Here is a 16,584-nt window from a genome sequence, read left to right as displayed (position 1 = left end):
ATTGCAGGGAGATTTTATTTTGCAGTGTCAGCTGAAAACCTGAATTATAACTAGGCCTTCTCAGATTCAACCCATTCACAGTCTTTACATTCAGCATCTGTTTAAGAGTTCAGCGTATCACCATTATGACTAAAAATGTGAGAAATATTACAAAGAAAATATGTTGGTAGTAGCAGATAAGAATATGTTACAATTTTGTTACTGCACATGTTGCTGAGACGCAGTGTAATTTTGTGTTTTATTATTAGGTTTTCATAAATCCTTTAAAGAACTGTGTCCTAAAGGGAGGTCTTTATTATTCTGTTAGTGTTCTCCCAGGTTTTGCAGCGTTTCAGTAGCTGTGGTCCAGTAGCTGTCTGCACTGAAATAATGAGTCAGGCTAGAGGGCTGACGATGATGTAAGGGCTTATTGATTTAAGCTGTGCTAACTGGCCTGTGCATGTTTGTGTGAGAAAGAGAGAGAGGTGGGTGGGTCTGCAGTTTTTTAGTTGGCCAGCTGAAGCAGGCACAAACTAATCTTATAAAACACAGACAAAGGATTCTTAAAACACTTAAAAAACTAGGAACAGAGTCAGGAGAGGACTGGACAGAACCTAACTTCCTACCGGCTGGAGAACAAATATAAACTCTCTCCTGATGTTCACAGATGGACATCTGTGTGTCTTCCCTACAGCACTGCACAGCTGATCGAAGGAGCTGCCTGGTCACACAAAACCCTGACTGACTTAAAAATAGACAACACAGAGATCTCTATGCCACACGCTCAAGGACAAAAAAAAACCAAGAATTTGCACACAAAACTCAGCCCACAACCCTTCCTCCCTCCCCTTCCTGCCATCTGTGCTCTGCACTCTCCAGAGGACTCTCTCTCTCTCTTGCTCTCTCTCTCTCGCCCTTCCTGCTTGCCGGGCTCCTCGGAGGATGTGTCTGGAAATCTGGGAGAGGAAGGCGTTCTGTATCTTTCTCTCTGGTCTCTCTGGATGCTGCTGTGGGGTGCAGCCCACCTGGACGTCTTCTGCGCCACTGCTGCAGTCGCTCCCAGCCACGGGGAATGTCGGATGACCACGAGACAGGCCACACTGAAGGTAACTGCAGGACAAAGTGGGGTTGGGCTGATTTAGTGTTGTTGTTGTTTTTGCTGTTTGTGACAAAAGACTCGTACAGTGCCACTTCAGGGCTCGCTCGTTGTTTGAAGGCATAGGGTTTGTCCCACACAGATCCTGGCTTTTAAGCAGCATCACAGCAAAACTTTGCTTATACAGATCAGTGACAGTGTGTAAGATCGGTGTAGCATCGTAGCTCACACTAGTCTAACTGCTGTTTGGGCTGGATGGGTATCCTTGTGTGTGCGTTTCAGTGAATGATTCTCTTTCTGTATCTGCTGATGATGTCGCTAGATGAACTAATTATAGGCGAAAGGCTCTCAAAGTGAAGAGCTCAGCAAACAGTTCTCTGAAGCGCACGATACAGAATCCAGCTCACTCAAATCTTGCCTCTGCGAGGTTAATTCTAAAAAACCTCCTGCCAGGCTGTGAAAGACCGCTTTAAAGGAACTACAGCCAACATGTTTGTCACTATTAGTTTTGTCGATAGGAACTCAGAGAGGGCCTCCTGAATTCAGAGTACTTAGAAAAGCATGCCAAAATCAGTCCTGGCTTTGAAAAGCCTGTTTTGTGAAGTTAAGTCATGATTCAACTAGTGCAATGCAGGAGCACAATGGAACCTTACTTAGAGCAAGGCACCAAGAGCAACAGAACCCAAAATAGCCCACCCCCTCCCATCTGTTCCTCTGTCTATCTACTCACCATTGTGTCCAGGACAGGGTTGTGGGGAGCCAGAGCTTATCATGGCAAGCAAAGGGCACAAGGCAGGATACACCCTGGATGGGATGCTAGCTCATCTCAGGGCACAAACAGACACAAACACAGACACACACACACTCGCACCAGGGCCAGTTCTCCCAGACGCCAATTAACCTCCCAGCATGTTTTTGGACTGTGGGAGGAAACCCATGCGAACAAAGGGAGAAGTCCACACAGATACTACTGTATAACACTCAGGGTCTGAACCCAGGGCACTAGACCTGACCCCTGCACCACCATGCTGTCCCCCACAGTTTCAAGGTTATACTCTCTGTCAGAAAAGTTTCTAAGGATATACAGTTACAAATGAGAGATTACCATTCTACCCATTTATTTTGCTTTCGACAGCTAATTGATCTCAGAATCACCTCCAACCAATTTTTGAAACAAAGCAGGTGGTGGCTTCAACTACATGGTAGTGTAGCTTGTTCCCTTTGTCTCAAGTAGCTCTTCCTTTTCTTAGTTTTCCTAACATTCTCTTTGTCTGGAAGCAAGTACGAAACTAAAACCATTCTTATACCCTTAAAACCCTTAAAGGGTACAAATGAGGAGACTTTTACAAAATACTGTTGTGTAAAATACAGCCATTGAAACTTGATGGTGAAAGATGAAATAGAAGGTTGAAATCTGAACATTTTTGCTTTGTCGCAATTACAAATGAATGTTAAATCAGGAGTCAGTGCTTCAACACATTTCCAACTTTCCTCCAGTTCGATGCAATTTAAAGGAATGGTGCTAAATTAAATGCTCTCATTTCGGTGCCACAGAACTTTATTTTTCAAAGCCATGATTCCCCCCCATCTCGAGAACTGTCCCTGGGACATCTGGTCTACTGGTTGCTCCACCCTTGCATCAATCTGTTGAACAGTGTTCAAAGTTGCAGGAAGAGAGCCAGTAAAGCCTCATAGCCAGAGCCTTGCCTTGCCATACTTTATTATTCATATATTTGTCTAATGGAGGATGAGCCAAGTACATTGTTCAATAGTACAACAGCAGTTGCCGACCTGGGTTCAAACACAAGTCCAGAGCCCTGACCTCTGCTTCGCAGTTTAAAAAAGAAACAGAATTCATATGATTCTTACATAACTGTGGCACAAGACAGATCACACTCTTTTTACCAGCATAAGGGTTTTATTGTTCGATTGAGAGACATGGTTTTTTATCTACACTTTTGTTACTGCATTTGGAAAAATCTGGTAAATTTCATCATAGGTTTTGTCAACTCTCTACTAAAACTACCCAAATCGAAGGACATACCTACTACCCCAGCAGGACAGCCCCTGCATTGCATTTATGCTGGAAACCTGTCATTATGGAGTCAAAAGTGTTGTCAGCTATGCCTTTTCCAAAAAGGCATAGCTGACAATATGAAATCAGATCTCTAAGAAATGGCTTGATCTTCTGAATCAAGGGTCTGATGTTGAAGACTTTCTCCAGAGCTGTGGAGGAGATAATTTTAATTCATACGTGCACTGTAGTACAGGTGCATTGAGAGTAACTTCAAAACCAACTGGAGCTTGGATCAAAAAGGAACATTAAAAGTTTTACAATGTTTATTATGCATTCTCCTTTTGTAAATAGGCCTAAGACAGGCATTGCTCAAACTATTTCTTAAAACTTACCAAGGGAATTGAGAGAGATAGCAGTCAAGGGAAAATGAACCTCCTCAGTTGATGTCTGATCTAAACACATTTAAAAACTGAGGTCGCTTTCTCATAAATGTTGTTAAATATGGTTGCAGCCAGCAGTTATTTCACCCTGCAATTCACAACTGGCAACCCACTGAAGCTCAGCAAGTGTGAGCCTGGCTAGTACCTGGATGGGAGACTCCTGGGAACGCTAAGGTTGCCGCTGTAGGAGGTGTTACGGGGACCAGTAGGGAGTGCTCACTCTGCAGTCTGTGTGGGTACTAATGCCCCAGTGTACTGATGGGGACACTATACTGTAAGGCGCTGTCCTTTGGATGAGACATAAAACCGAGGTCCTGATTCTCTGTGATCATTAAAAATCCCAGGACATTTCTTGAAGAGTAGGGGTGTTACCCCACTATCCTGGCTAAATTTCCCATTGGCCTTTACTTATTGAGATGCACTTGCTCTAAGGCCATATAGTAGTGTAGCCCCCACATCAAGGATGGGACTCCTTGTGAGCCTGTTTCTTTGGCTTTATTTTTTGAACCCTTCATTGAATTAATAACTGGTTCATTATTGATGTTTAAAATATTGGCTTCCTTTTAAAACATTTTAACCCAAATTATTGCATGCAGATCATGCATGTTTGTATGCGGATGTCAGCTGATGGGATGCGGGGTCACAGTTAATTCTTTGGTGATCCAGGTGAATACTGAAATAAGTGAAAACTAGAAAAAGAGAGCTCTATTCTGTACACTTGAAGGTGAAAGCCTTCTATTATGTCATGTATGACATTGTAGAAGAGCCTCTAGAGACCCTAGATACTGTAGTGCGTCTCACTCCCCTCATTGGCAGTGCTGTATTGCAGAGCTCTGGGACTGTCTGTGAGCACAGCTGAGAGTCTGGATGTAAAAGCCCCATTAGCGGTTCTGTCAGAATACCCTGCTGTGATTGCATCTGCTCCCCAGCCCTGATGCAGCACTCTCTCACTCTGTCTGTCTGAGCCCTTGTTGGAAATGCTGCCAGCGTACCATTGGGATGCACTTGCTGAATGGGCTGCTTTCAAAGTCAGCACCCAGCAGGCTTGTGTGACAAATGAGTCAACCTACAGAACACATTTGCAGCAAAGTACCTCAGTTAGTAAGTCACCTTGAAGCGGCTGAGAGTGAGTGCAATTTGAGCAGCTCGTGTGATTTGTGTGCAGAACTACCGGGATTCTGATATTGTGTCAGAAGAGTCTTCCTCATCATGTCTTTAGCCCCCTTTGGAGTGGCACAGGTATTACACAAGGAGGCTCTACAAGCAAAATATAGGAAGCACCATGTCCAGAGAGAAAATATGCTTTTTTCCCCAGAGGAGAGCACTTAGTTTATGCTCTAGCATTTATTTTTAGCGTCGCGCCTTTGACTACTTTTTCCAGGAGATGAAGAGGGAGTTTTAGTGAGAATGCTGCTGCTGAAGCTGTGTGTGCGTGCCCGTGCCGTCTCTCTGCAGGCGAGGTGTGGCCCGAGCTGGAGAAGGCAGAGAAGCTGGCCCGTGGAGCCGCGCTGAAGTGGGCATCAGGAGTGTTCTACAGGCCCGACCAGCTGGAGAGACTGGCGCAGTACCGCAAGAGGGAGACCCAGAGGACCGCCTCCATACAGCTCAGGCTCAAGGTACACAGAGCAGAGACGGTGCCTACCCTATGCAGGACTTTTAATTTAGCTTGCAGAACTTTATCCCTCGGCACTTTAAATTTGAGCTTACATATGGTAATTACACAGAACATCTGTAGACAGGGGCAACTTCACCTGATGGTCCTTCCAGTCAATTTAGTTTACTGGATATTACTAACACATGATGCTAAATGAATTATCTGACAACTTGCTGAGTTAATATAGCAATGAAGGGACAAAAGATGCTTGGTCATTTCAAGGTCCAGTAATGGAGTTGATTGGAAACGGCCCTGTTGAGTGGCCCTGTTCGATATGATGGCTGGGGAGCAGGAGCTCCTACCCTGGTCCTGAAGGGCTCCTAGATTGTGCTGTAGTTTTAATCCCATCTCACACCCCCCAAGTGTTTCTGAGCAGCCAGGACGTTGTGTGCAAGCGTTAGACGAAGGCGGCCGGGCGGGCGGGGCCCCCCTTGACCGTTCTCTCCTTGGCGCGCAGTCCGCCGTGCAGTCGCACCTGGAGGGGGTGGGATGGGGGCTGGAGCAGCTGCGGAGCGCCCGGGAGGCGGCGCGGGAGGCGGCGCGCGCCCTGGAGGAGGCGCGGGCGGGGTCGCGGGAAAACGCCGAGGGATTCCGCTCCCTGGACCACCTGCGGGAGGTGGCCTTCCGGCACGAGCAGCTGCTGGCCGCCGTCAGTAACCTGCCTCGACTCTGTTCCGGTGAGAAGGCCAGCCGCCTCGCAGTTAAACCTTTACACTTCACTTTATCGCCCACGTCTGCTTCCTGGAGCCGAGAGGCCGCTTCTCTTTGTACAGGAACCAGTTGTTTGAACTGCTAATCGGTTTGGCCAAGTGCAATTTATTTTTCGTTTCCAATTTAATTTGTTTTTATTTAGGGCTTTTTCCCTTGGTAATTAGACCCAGGGTCGTCACCCACCTGAGACTTTACTGATGCTGTCTGGTAAATCTGGTAAATCTTGAGACGAGTTTTTTCCCTCTAAGTAACAATGTGCTATGGACCGTACCAGATATTCCCTTTAGCATCCATTTTAAGCCCTGAATCAGGAACATTTTCAGCAGTTAAAAACACCTGAACATTAAAACAGTGTACAGTACCTACTGTATGTTAGGGCAGTTCGGAAATCGGGCACTTTAAAATGGAAAATATTCATTTCTAAGCTTTATGAGCCCGAAAACAACTGCAAGTCAGAAGTGAAAGGATGGTGTAGGGAAGCATTCATTAAAGGGATTGTATAAATTGAATTAACTGGCAATCTGGCTGTGGGCAGTGATGTGCACAGTACAGAGGACAGACTCGGTGAGGAAACTCAGTCTAGTGGGTGGGTGTGAGACTCTAAAACCTTGGGTGTGAGCAAGACTGAGAAAGACATCGCAGTGAAAGTCTGTGGGCTTCTCTCTCCCAGTACCGGCAGTGGTCGCAGAAACCCGGCGTCTGATCAAGACGAGGCAGCTCCTGGAGGCCCACGCCAGGCTAATGGAAATGGAGAGCTGGCAAAACAGCGTCTTGTGGCAGTTGCAGCGGGTTCGAGGGGGTGCACCTAGCCCAGAGGAGGAGGCCCTGGTCTTGGGGTACTTTGCGGGCGTTAAACAGCTGGGCGAGGCCCTGGCTACGGAGCTGTGGGCGGTGATCGGCAGTGGGCTCTCCCTGGTCCGACAGGACCCCACTCCCTTCGTGTCGGCCGTCCGCATCATCGAGAGGGAGGAGAGCATGGACCAGGCCTTCCTGGAGGAGCGCGCGGCCGGATCCCGTGCCCTCCTGCCCCCCGGGCGCCCCCGGCAGTGGCGCGCGCGCTTCTTCGGAGTGATCGAGGAGGCCATCGCCACCCGTTTCCGTGCCACCTACTTGGACATCCGGGGGCCCGGCCTGGCCAGCCACCTGACCGCGCTGCAGAACAGCATCATGAGCGATCTGATCGCGGTCAAGCACTTGCTGGAGCAGTGCTGCCCACCCCACTACCGCATCGCCCACACCTACCTCATCATGTGCCACAAGTGCTTGTGGACCCACCTCCAGCAGGTCATCAGCTGGGACCTGGACAGCAGTGAGATCTTCACAGTGCTTAAATGGGTGCTGCACATCTACCATGGGTCAGTCCTACTGATCTCCACTGGGTAACATTAGATAGTTAAGCTTTAACATGACTCCAAACCTAGGTCAATTTCAGAGTTGTCCCACATGTACCCCTGTGTGAGTGATAAACATATTAGGCTTCTGCATTAGCTGAAAATTTATCAGACTCCTGTATGATGTGTCCTGCTGAGCTCTTAGATGATTTGGCTTATTGTTGGGTTTATTATTATGTGTTTTCTGTCTGCTACATTTCAAACACTGCATTATATGTAATCTAGAATAAACCTTAAAGTAAATAAACAATTAAAATGGTATTTTTGTAAGCAGTGACCTTATAGAGGTCACGGTCATATTTATCAGCAGGACCTACAAACAATAGGATAGGAAATAAATGCCAAGAAAGCCATAATATGTTAGGAACAAATTAAATTTAATTTTGTCATGCCAAAATCAACCCTTGAAGTTATTTATTAGTGCAGCAAAAACACACTTTTTTATTAAAGCAAAACACACTTTTGTCCTCCAAAGTAATAGGACAAGGGGTGTTTATAAATATTACATAGAGAAAAATTACATAAAGAGAAATTGCAGAGCATGATGGATGCCAGGCTCTGTCTGTTGCAGCCCGGAGATGATGGGCCATCCAGACCTCTGCTCAGAGGTGGAGGCTGAAGAATTGAAACCCCTCATATCGCAGGAGGCACTGGAGAAACTTCAGATGAAATACGTCAACACCGTCAGGGTAGGTGTGATCCCCACTGTGAGGAATACAATCAGTTTCTTAACTTTTAATTTTCTGAAACTACCTTCTTCTTTACTTTTATTTTTATGATAGGATATTTCAAAAGAGCTGAAGTTTCAATAGGCTTTGTGCATTTATTTAGCTAATGGATGGTTCTGTATGTCACAAAGTGAGTCCAAACCACTGATTTGAGGCTTTGGTGGAATCTTAAGTAAGATACCTTGCTATGCTTTGGAATCTGGTTTACTTAGAGCAGGTCCTCCATGACAGGAGCTGATCAAGGGTTTGAGACAGGCAGGCACTGTCTAAATTGAGCTGGATGTTAGTCTGTTTTTCATTGTTTTATTAGGTCCTTGACTTGAGATCCTGGGCATTGTAACTGTACCATACTTTGTTTCAGGGGTCACTTTGACAGTATACTGGATGTCATGAGGAAGGTGTGTGCATACTTTGAGTTTTTGGGGGGGTTGATCGAAAATGCATGCATGTGTGTGTTGCAGAGTAGTGTGTCAGAGTGGATGCATAAAGCTCTAGAGGTGGAGCTGACAGACTGGCAGAGAGACCAGGAGCCTGAGACAGATCATGAAGGCTTCTATCACACCAGCATGGCCACCATCATCACCCAGGTACAGTACAACCCTCTGACACCCTCTCACAACTATAGCATGGTATGCCATTTTCATCACATAATTATGGAATAGTGCAACACACTTTCAGTTTTTCATGAAACTGAAAACCTATTAATCAAAGCGCAAGACCAAGCTGAAACATTCTGCTATGACCTCTGACCTCCACACTTCAGATGCTGGAGGAAAATGTACGTGTGGCCCTGATGATCAGCGAAGCACTGCGAGACCAGACTATCCTCATGGGGCTCTATGAGATGGAGAGCTTTCTTAACAGGTATTGTGAGTTACAACAGCACACCCTCTAAAAATGATATATCTTATTACTTACATTGCCTTTATACAACCCATTTTTCTATGTTTTCATTTGTAATTACTTTTTGAGCAATTGTTTTTCACTTGGACATTGTGTGGTAAAATAAATGATGATTTAATATATCATGATCTCGGGCTGTTAGGCCACAAAATATGCTATTTTGGAAAGGGTGTGTTGACTTTCTAATGGCACTGCACATCTTGGATTCTAGTTCATCACATTCCATGTTGCTTATGCGCTCCGGTCTGTAACAAATTCCCAGTTGTTTAAGACACACAGAGCTACTGAAGCTCAACCAATGCGCCCTGCCAGCGCTCCCATGTGTCTGTGGGCCGTTTATCTTTCAGCACGTTGAGAGCTCCTCACTGCACAGGTACTGCAGGCAGGCAGGACGAGGCGCGAGTGTGTCTCTAATGTAGCTACCGTTGTCACATTGGTGTGCAAAAGATGCCCTGACAGACTCAAGCCAGCTCAACTCCAGTGCCACTTGGCTAGTTACGTGTCACCAATATAGGGAAAACTAAAGTCCCACTCGGCCCAACACAAAACTGCCATCAACAAAAATTGTTTTAAATTGTTGAGCAACTTAGAAGCCAGAGCTGATGTTTTTATGCATCACATCCCCATCCACACAGCCTCTGGATTGAGCCTTTCAGGGAGCACAAGTGAAGCTTAGAGAGCACAGCTCAAGGTGTTTCACAGACATTGGTTACAAAACCCTGGAAAGGTGTTGTTATTATGATTCACACCCCAAATTGTGAGGAACAGGAGGAAAGATGCAGGTCATGATAGATGAGGGTTTGTGGGCAGAAGCAAGGCCCTGGATGAGAAGCCATGTTCTTGGGGACTCTCACCTCAGAGCAGCTCGGTTGGCTCAGACTGGCAGTATCAAGCGTGGAGCGGATGGGTTAATTAATGTGGTACGTCTGCAGGTTTCAGGAGAGACTGGTGGCCTTTGGGAAGGAGCACCAGAAGGACCGGACAACCCCCAAGTACTACGTTCATTACCTGCTGGCGGCCATCAACAACTGCATCATTCTGAAGTGAGGACACTGTGCAAAAACACAAAAATACAGGCGGCACTGTTTTTGTGATGGAGCCACTGTGTTTGTCAGTGCATTAACAGAGAAAGAAATATTGGTCTTTAATCTCTATCACGTAACCACTAGTAAAAACAGTCATAAATACTATATGCCAGATATGTCTAGCTCAGGTCCTAGAGAGACACAGTCAAGCAGAGGTCTCCTTTACCTCATTAATTTCTAATATGTCATTATCTGCATCTTGCTGAATGCTTAACTGTTTGTGCCTGTTTTCTAGAGCTCCTCCTTCCTTGTTTGTGGCTCTGCCTACTCTTAAGTATGAGTGTGATGCTACTGGTGTGAAAGTTTAGCAAGTGAGTAATAGGTCTGTGGCATTATGTCTGAATTTGTACAATGGTATGTCTTTGGCTAGTACCAGTGTGGTTCTTAAGATGGTGTGTAGTTGTGTGTAGCAGTGTAGGTGGGTCTTTCAATTTTTCTTTTTACAACATGAAAGTGTCTGTGTCTCTCTGGATATGTCTGAATATGGTAAGACCAGTTCTGGTGTGAATCCATATCGATCCTTTATCTTAACCATCCTATTGACTGTCTAGAATAGAATCCATGAAGCCTGATCTGTCAGATTTCAGAAGTTCTGCAGGGCCAAACCTGGTTAGTTTTTCAATGGGAGAAATTAAAGGAAACTCTGGTTGCTGTTGGGAGTTATGCACATAGAATACATATCAGCAGATTTCTTTCTGGGCCAGAAATAACACACTTGTGCCAGAGTACTGTAACAGCGGACATTGCCCTGCGGCTTTTCAGTTTAAACATTGAGACGATGTCTCCGTTACATAACTGTAATATCTGAGAGCACATTTATCAGACGGAAGCGAGTCCCAGTTAAAAATAACATGGGATTGACTCATCATTAGATGGATTTAAATATATTTACTGCCTCCCAAGCCTACCCCTAAAGTTTCATCTTCAAAAACAAACTGATCTAAAGCTTAGCTGGTTTTCACAAGTCCGTGGGTCTTTCTTTGTTATCGTGTCAGCTCTGTCTAGACTGTCTTTAGTGTATACAGTATGTGAATGCAACTTTGTCCCTGTTTATGTGTATGGAATGTATCTGAGTTTGTTTGACGGTGCATGTCCCATCAGTTCACATAATAAGTGTAGACTGTTTGTGTAGATGGTAGCACAGTATGTGTCCAAGAACAGTCACAGTACGAGCATACTGTACATTTTGTTCTGTCTATGAAACAGAATAAGCAAGGGACATTGTTCACTGTCAGTGTTCTATTATACAGGAACTCTGAGTGCTGTGTCCAGCTCTGTGTTCCCATTACAGTGATCAGGTGAGCTGTAACCACTGTGCTATACAAGCTCTTGCCCAGTGTCAGTGTTTTGTATTACAGGAGTGCTACTGAGAGCCTCCAGCAGCAACGTAGCTCAGCCTCCCCCTGCCTCTCCAGCAGAACCCCTCCCAGCCCTCATGTTGCATTAGAGAAGGCCATCAAGAGAGCCTGTCATCTGGTTATTGATGAGCTGCTCTGGGAAGTGCAGGTAATTTAATGAACAATAATAGTACACTAATAGTAATAGTAGTAAAGCCTACTATAATGAATGCAATAACTTTTATAGGTTTATAAGTAGGACAACATCATAGCATTGTCCTCAGTATACATAATAAAATAGAATATTCTGTTTTTCACTCAATGGAGGGAAAAACAACACCCTTATCTAAACCAAAGATAATCTAAACCAAAGATAACCTCATAATGTTTAAATAGGACCATTACAATACGACTCCAGAATTTCCCTCTTGAAATCAGTTGCATAAGTTCACACCATGAGGTAAAGACCACAAGTCCTACAGGGCTACATAAAGCAGACCACCATTCAATTAAGGGTTTATCTTCTTTGTGGAGGGAAATATCAAGATCAAGAACTGATCAAGAACAGCACAGCAATCATCACCAAGCTGACTGAAAATAAAGAAGAGGGCAAAGGTGAGGAGAAAGCAGGAGCTTCCTGCTCCCTGATTTAGCACATGGGCAAAAGTGCAGAGCAGCCATTTTCAGTAACACCTACTGTATTTACACATCTACAAGTATCTTGATCTTGATGAAACTCCTGTATCATGGCAACACCTTTTTCCTTCATATCAAACCTAAGCAGCATTTTATCAGGGAAGAATCATCTTATAAATCCCTCAGCAGGGGGCTGAATGACATATTTCACCAAAGAAGACTGTCAGTGTCTCAGAAAACTTAACAATACAACCTGGACTTGACGTCTTGACGTGACCTCTGGAAGAGCAGTCTTGAAGATCCAATCTGGGAAATACTATACACCTTTTCCATTTCCCGTTTCCACTGTGCCAGAGCTTCTTCTGCACTGGAAAACATGCAAGAGTTGGAAAACATACAAGAATTGGTCCCTTTTCATCAAGAATCACACAGGATTGCCTTGTTCAATTTCCTCCTGACAACATGCTATGTGGATGTTACTGCCACAGGATTACTGTTCCCTTGTTCACCTGAAATCAAGACCTATTTTTACATCAGCTGTTGACATCAGCATCTCGCATTGTAGTGTCTGTACCCACTGCAGCAATCCCTGAACTTGCAACTGCAGCCTCACTTTAGACAGGCAGTAGCTGCTTCTCTATTAGTACCGTGGTTTAGTAAATCCAGGGAAGCTGGATTCCTTCACTTTCTTCTTACTGGGGAAAGAAGTAAGCAATGAGTCCAGTTCTTTCTAAGCTTCTCACATTGGCAATGACATATGCATGTAAGAATGAAAAGAGCAAAAGGAGGTAACAAAAATAATGAAGAAGCTCTGAGCACTAGTTACCATTACAGCACAGAGATAATGATCCTTCATACCACCCTGCTGACAGATGTTTGTGTGTGTGTGTGCAGCCTCAGTTTCTGCATGTACTGTGCCGCTCATGGCTGGGAGACAGTGAGCTAATGGACAGCCTCTGTGGAGCTGTGGAGCAACACTGCAATCTCTACAGCCGTGCCAGAGAGCCCTGTCAAAAGGTGAGATGCTGTGCATTCTTCTTCACTGCTTCTGCACTATGAGATGCCTTCATTCAAACTATTGTGGAGGTCTGGAGCAAACTGCCCAACCATGTTCACATCTATCAGCATTGTGAGCCTTCTTTTCATTATGGTGCCTACCAAGAAAAGATGTAGTGTTTGAAGTCAACCCTATATCTGCACCAAATAACTTGATTATAGCAGATAATATCAAACTTTCATCTATTAATTAACACAATTGTGTAATGGAGTGGATTGGTAGGTTCTCAGGTTGAGTAGGCCTGTATTCGACCATAGCACTGCATTTGCTACCATTCCTCTGGCTCTCTTTTTGAGTGGACTGGAAGGAGTTTCTAGGTGTCATTTACAAAAAGGTTGAAGTAAAATGTAGGTGGGCCATTGACAGAAATTTGCTCTCACTGATTTGAAATCTGTCTGATTTTAATTAGCTTTATTGTAGCTATATGTCTCAGTGTGGCTGAAAGTCTGGGGTTTGACAAAGGCCCTGTCGAAAGCTCCAGCAAGCCAGTGCATTTCAATTTCCTCCTATCTCTCCTGCAGCAGCTGGTCACGGAGAGCCAGTGGGCTCTGGTGGTGGAGTATGTGCGTGCCCTCATGCAGAAGAGGATGGTGTGCCGCAGTGCCGAGGAGCGTGGACATCTTGCCGAGAGGATGGTACAGGACGCACAGCAGCTTCAGGAGCTCTTCCTGATCATGGTAGGGGGAAATGCCTGCAGGCAGAGTCAAAATTGGACCTTTCTGTAGCGATGCCTTACAGAGAATCAGGATGGGAATGCAAAACACAGTAACTGGGGCTCTAGATAAGGTAAGATAATTGTATTAGGAATTTTGTCTTTTTGCATTCATCAACTTGCTATCCATGAGACACACAGACAGGGAGAGAAGCTTGGGGTCAGAGTGCTAGGTCAGCCATTTATACGGCGCCCCTGGAGCAGTTGGGGTTAAGGGCCTTGCTCAGGGGCCTATCGGAGTAGGATTCCTCTGCCGGCTGTGGGATATGAACCGGCAACTTTCCAGCCACAGGCGCAGATCCTTCGCCACAGAGACGCTGCCCCACCCTCTTTTTTTAATGGTGGCAGAGTGGGATCATAAGCTCTAGTCTTATTATCAGAGTTGTGGGTTCAAGTCCTAATGTGCATTCTTATGGTGTTTTACCCAACCTAGTCAGTCCACCTGTATAATTGTATTCCAGCATTACAGGAGGGTGCATCTGCAGTGGACTAGAACTCAACCTGTGGAGAATCTGGACAAACACTAGATTTGTTCACTGCTACAGAAACTGAGAAAAGGTTCTGACTTCACTTCCTATTTCAGTATTTTCATGATGTCAAAACCTGAGTCCAATAAGTCTTCTGAATGACAGTGGTGTTTTATTGACCGTATAAAAGCTGTGCTTTGTGCGAGTACTGTGTTTCTATCGGTCCAGTGAGGATAGAGGCCGTGATGAGTGTGTCTGTCTGAGTGCAGGCTGGAAACGAAGAGAGTGGCAGCGGTCAGAGGCAGCTGGGCGGAGAGCTGCTGAAAGTGCTCCCGGCGCTGGCAGAGATCGTCCGGCTTAAGGACCCTTCCATGCTGACCCTGGAAGTATCAGGGCTGGTGGCAAAATACCCGGACATCAGGTTCTTATGATTTTTTTGCATATACTGCAAACTTCTCAAGTGCACCATTGCATTTTCTGTAAGTCTTCCCTGCTGGACTAATGGTAATGCTTAGGATCTTGTTTAGAATTAGAAATTCTTTGGTCCATGGCGTGCATCCATTGTTCTGTGTGTGCGATTTGGGTTTTTTTGTTATTTTAGTGTCTTCATTCTTCCAGTTCTTACAGATTCTTTTCTCATTTCATTTCCTTACTCATCTTACTAATCCTAGTTTTAATCTTTCCATCTATATGCTGAGTCATTCTTGCATGCAGAGTTCAAGTCGAACCTCTGTACCGCAGTTGATCAGATGTTGTTCTGTAAGACAAGGGTGTCTCCACATTATTTGGAATGGTTTTCTAAGATCAAAGACTACTGACAACTGATTGTTGCAAGGCTGCTATGCTCCTCTGTTGTGGAGTCGCCTATCCAAAATGTTGGGAAAGTGGCAACCCTAGATGTCTCTAAACATGCATTGCAAATGGAAACATAGAAAGAAGCAAGGATTGATCTAATTAGATTTTTTTTTCAAAAAGGTTTTAGCTATCAAAATGGATAGACTAGTCTTCCTCTGTGTCCTGTACCTAGTGGAGTAATAAGAATATGAATTTCAGTTGGCTTGTTTCTGTTTATTTCCCCCCTGCCCACATAGTGAGGAGCACGTGTCTGTGCTGTTGGACGTCAGGGGAGACGTTCCAAGGGAGGTACGTGGGACAGTCCTGGAGATGCTGGAGACAAGCGCCCCTCCCCTCCCCCCTGGGTACCGCCCAATCTTCACCAACATCCTCGTCCCACCTCCTAGTATGCCCTTCTGCCTGCCCACTGTCAAGTGTGCCTGATAACAGATGGAAGCAGACAGCCATAGAGGGGCACATTAGGAATGAGAAAACAGGACTGCTGCCATTGCAGAGGTTTCCTTGCGACTCAGTAAGCCAGGGGTGCTAAGGCAGCACCCTAGAAAACTTCGAGTCGAGGGAAAAGAGTCAAGATGGGATGTGCATTAAGGACTCTCAGGTGATAATTACAAGATTGAGGCGTTTAAAGATATTATGCATTCCGCATATACTGTACCAAAGACCCTGGAAGCAGCACTGTAGCCCAGGGCATGTGTCTAATGTAACAAGGCTTTGGAAAGTGTTTTACTTGCATCTCTAAATGGAGCCCTAGGACTTGTTTGATGCTCACCTACTGTATAGTAAAATTAAATCAGAACTATTACGGCATTTTGGTGTTATTCTCTTTATCCATGTTTCGTCAGTATGGACAATCTTTGCTTAAAGTGTGTTGAAAACAAAAGGACGTGTAAAAGTTGAATCCAATCCTATCAGAGCAAGCTGCAAAATGGTGTCAGGATTATGGCCTGCGCAAAGCAAAATGCTTTACATTAATGGTATTGTTTTATCAGAACCGGCAATTGTGGACCACAAACTCCAAAGGGTAATAATTAAGACAAGGTGAAATTGGCTGAGAAGGGGGTCTTCTCAGACACTTGGTACTTCTACCCTTCTTTACCCAAATGTTTTGGGCCATACGGTTGTAATGTACCATTTTAATGGCTCTGTTGATTTGATCGCCAGCCAATATTTTCCATAATTGTCCTCCATTCAACAATGAAAGACAAACCAGAGGTCACAATTGGGAACAATGTGGAAATACCTCGAAAACTGAGGACAGGTAAAATTTATTTATGCAAAGAAGAGTTTGCTGAAGTGTGGAATAAGCTATCCAGACATGTTAAAACCAATAGTCCTTCAACAAAATGGCTGAATTAGTTGCTACCAAGTTGGCTAGATGGCCCAGGTGGCTTTCTCTTGTCTGTAACCAGTTGTATATTCTACTGTAATCGTTCACTTCCAGTCTGTGTTAAGGCAGATATGAGTGGCTTTTACAGCAGCAACACTTCATGCTGAACTGCTAACCAACCTGCAAGGT

At 45.0% G+C, this 16,584-nt stretch overlaps 1 protein-coding gene across 2 annotated transcripts; it reads left to right on the top strand.

Annotated features, from left to right (window-relative positions):
• Positions 1-514: 514 nt before the first annotated feature.
• On the top strand, positions 515-15,875 carry exoc3l1 (exocyst complex component 3-like 1). 2 transcript variants are annotated; one of them, XM_015367938.2, is made up of 13 exons: positions 515-1,085; positions 4,988-5,148; positions 5,644-5,863; positions 6,568-7,252; positions 7,860-7,977; positions 8,478-8,603; positions 8,780-8,880; positions 9,852-9,962; positions 11,363-11,510; positions 12,872-12,994; positions 13,559-13,711; positions 14,483-14,634; positions 15,305-15,875. In XM_015367938.2, exons 1-13 carry the CDS (start codon positions 1,052-1,054, stop codon positions 15,489-15,491), a joined length of 2,319 nt encoding a protein of 772 aa, XP_015223424.2. In that variant the 5' UTR covers positions 515-1,051; the 3' UTR covers positions 15,492-15,875. The 2 variants fall into 2 exon arrangements, with proteins under 2 accessions (XP_015223424.2, XP_015223423.2); XM_015367937.2 differs by having other exon boundaries at positions 517-1,085; positions 13,556-13,711.
• The last annotated feature ends 709 nt before the right edge of the window (positions 15,876-16,584 follow it).

Source organism: Lepisosteus oculatus, chromosome 20 (genome assembly GCF_040954835.1).
Source record: "Lepisosteus oculatus isolate fLepOcu1 chromosome 20, fLepOcu1.hap2, whole genome shotgun sequence".
NCBI classification, from domain to species: domain Eukaryota; kingdom Metazoa; phylum Chordata; class Actinopteri; order Semionotiformes; family Lepisosteidae; genus Lepisosteus; species Lepisosteus oculatus.
Note: the sequence above shows the minus strand (reverse complement) of the source record. Positions and strands in the feature narration are given on the sequence as shown.

Coding starts and splice junctions, on each gene's coding strand:
- exoc3l1 (XM_015367937.2), top strand. CDS start 1,052: ATGTCGGATGACCACGAGACAGGCCACACTGAAG. Junction 5,864..6,567: donor CCTGCCTCGACTCTGTTCCG/GTGAGAAGGCCA, acceptor TCTCTCTCCCAG/TACCGGCAGTGGTCGCAGAA. Junction 8,604..8,779: donor TGGCCACCATCATCACCCAG/GTACAGTACAAC, acceptor TCCACACTTCAG/ATGCTGGAGGAAAATGTACG.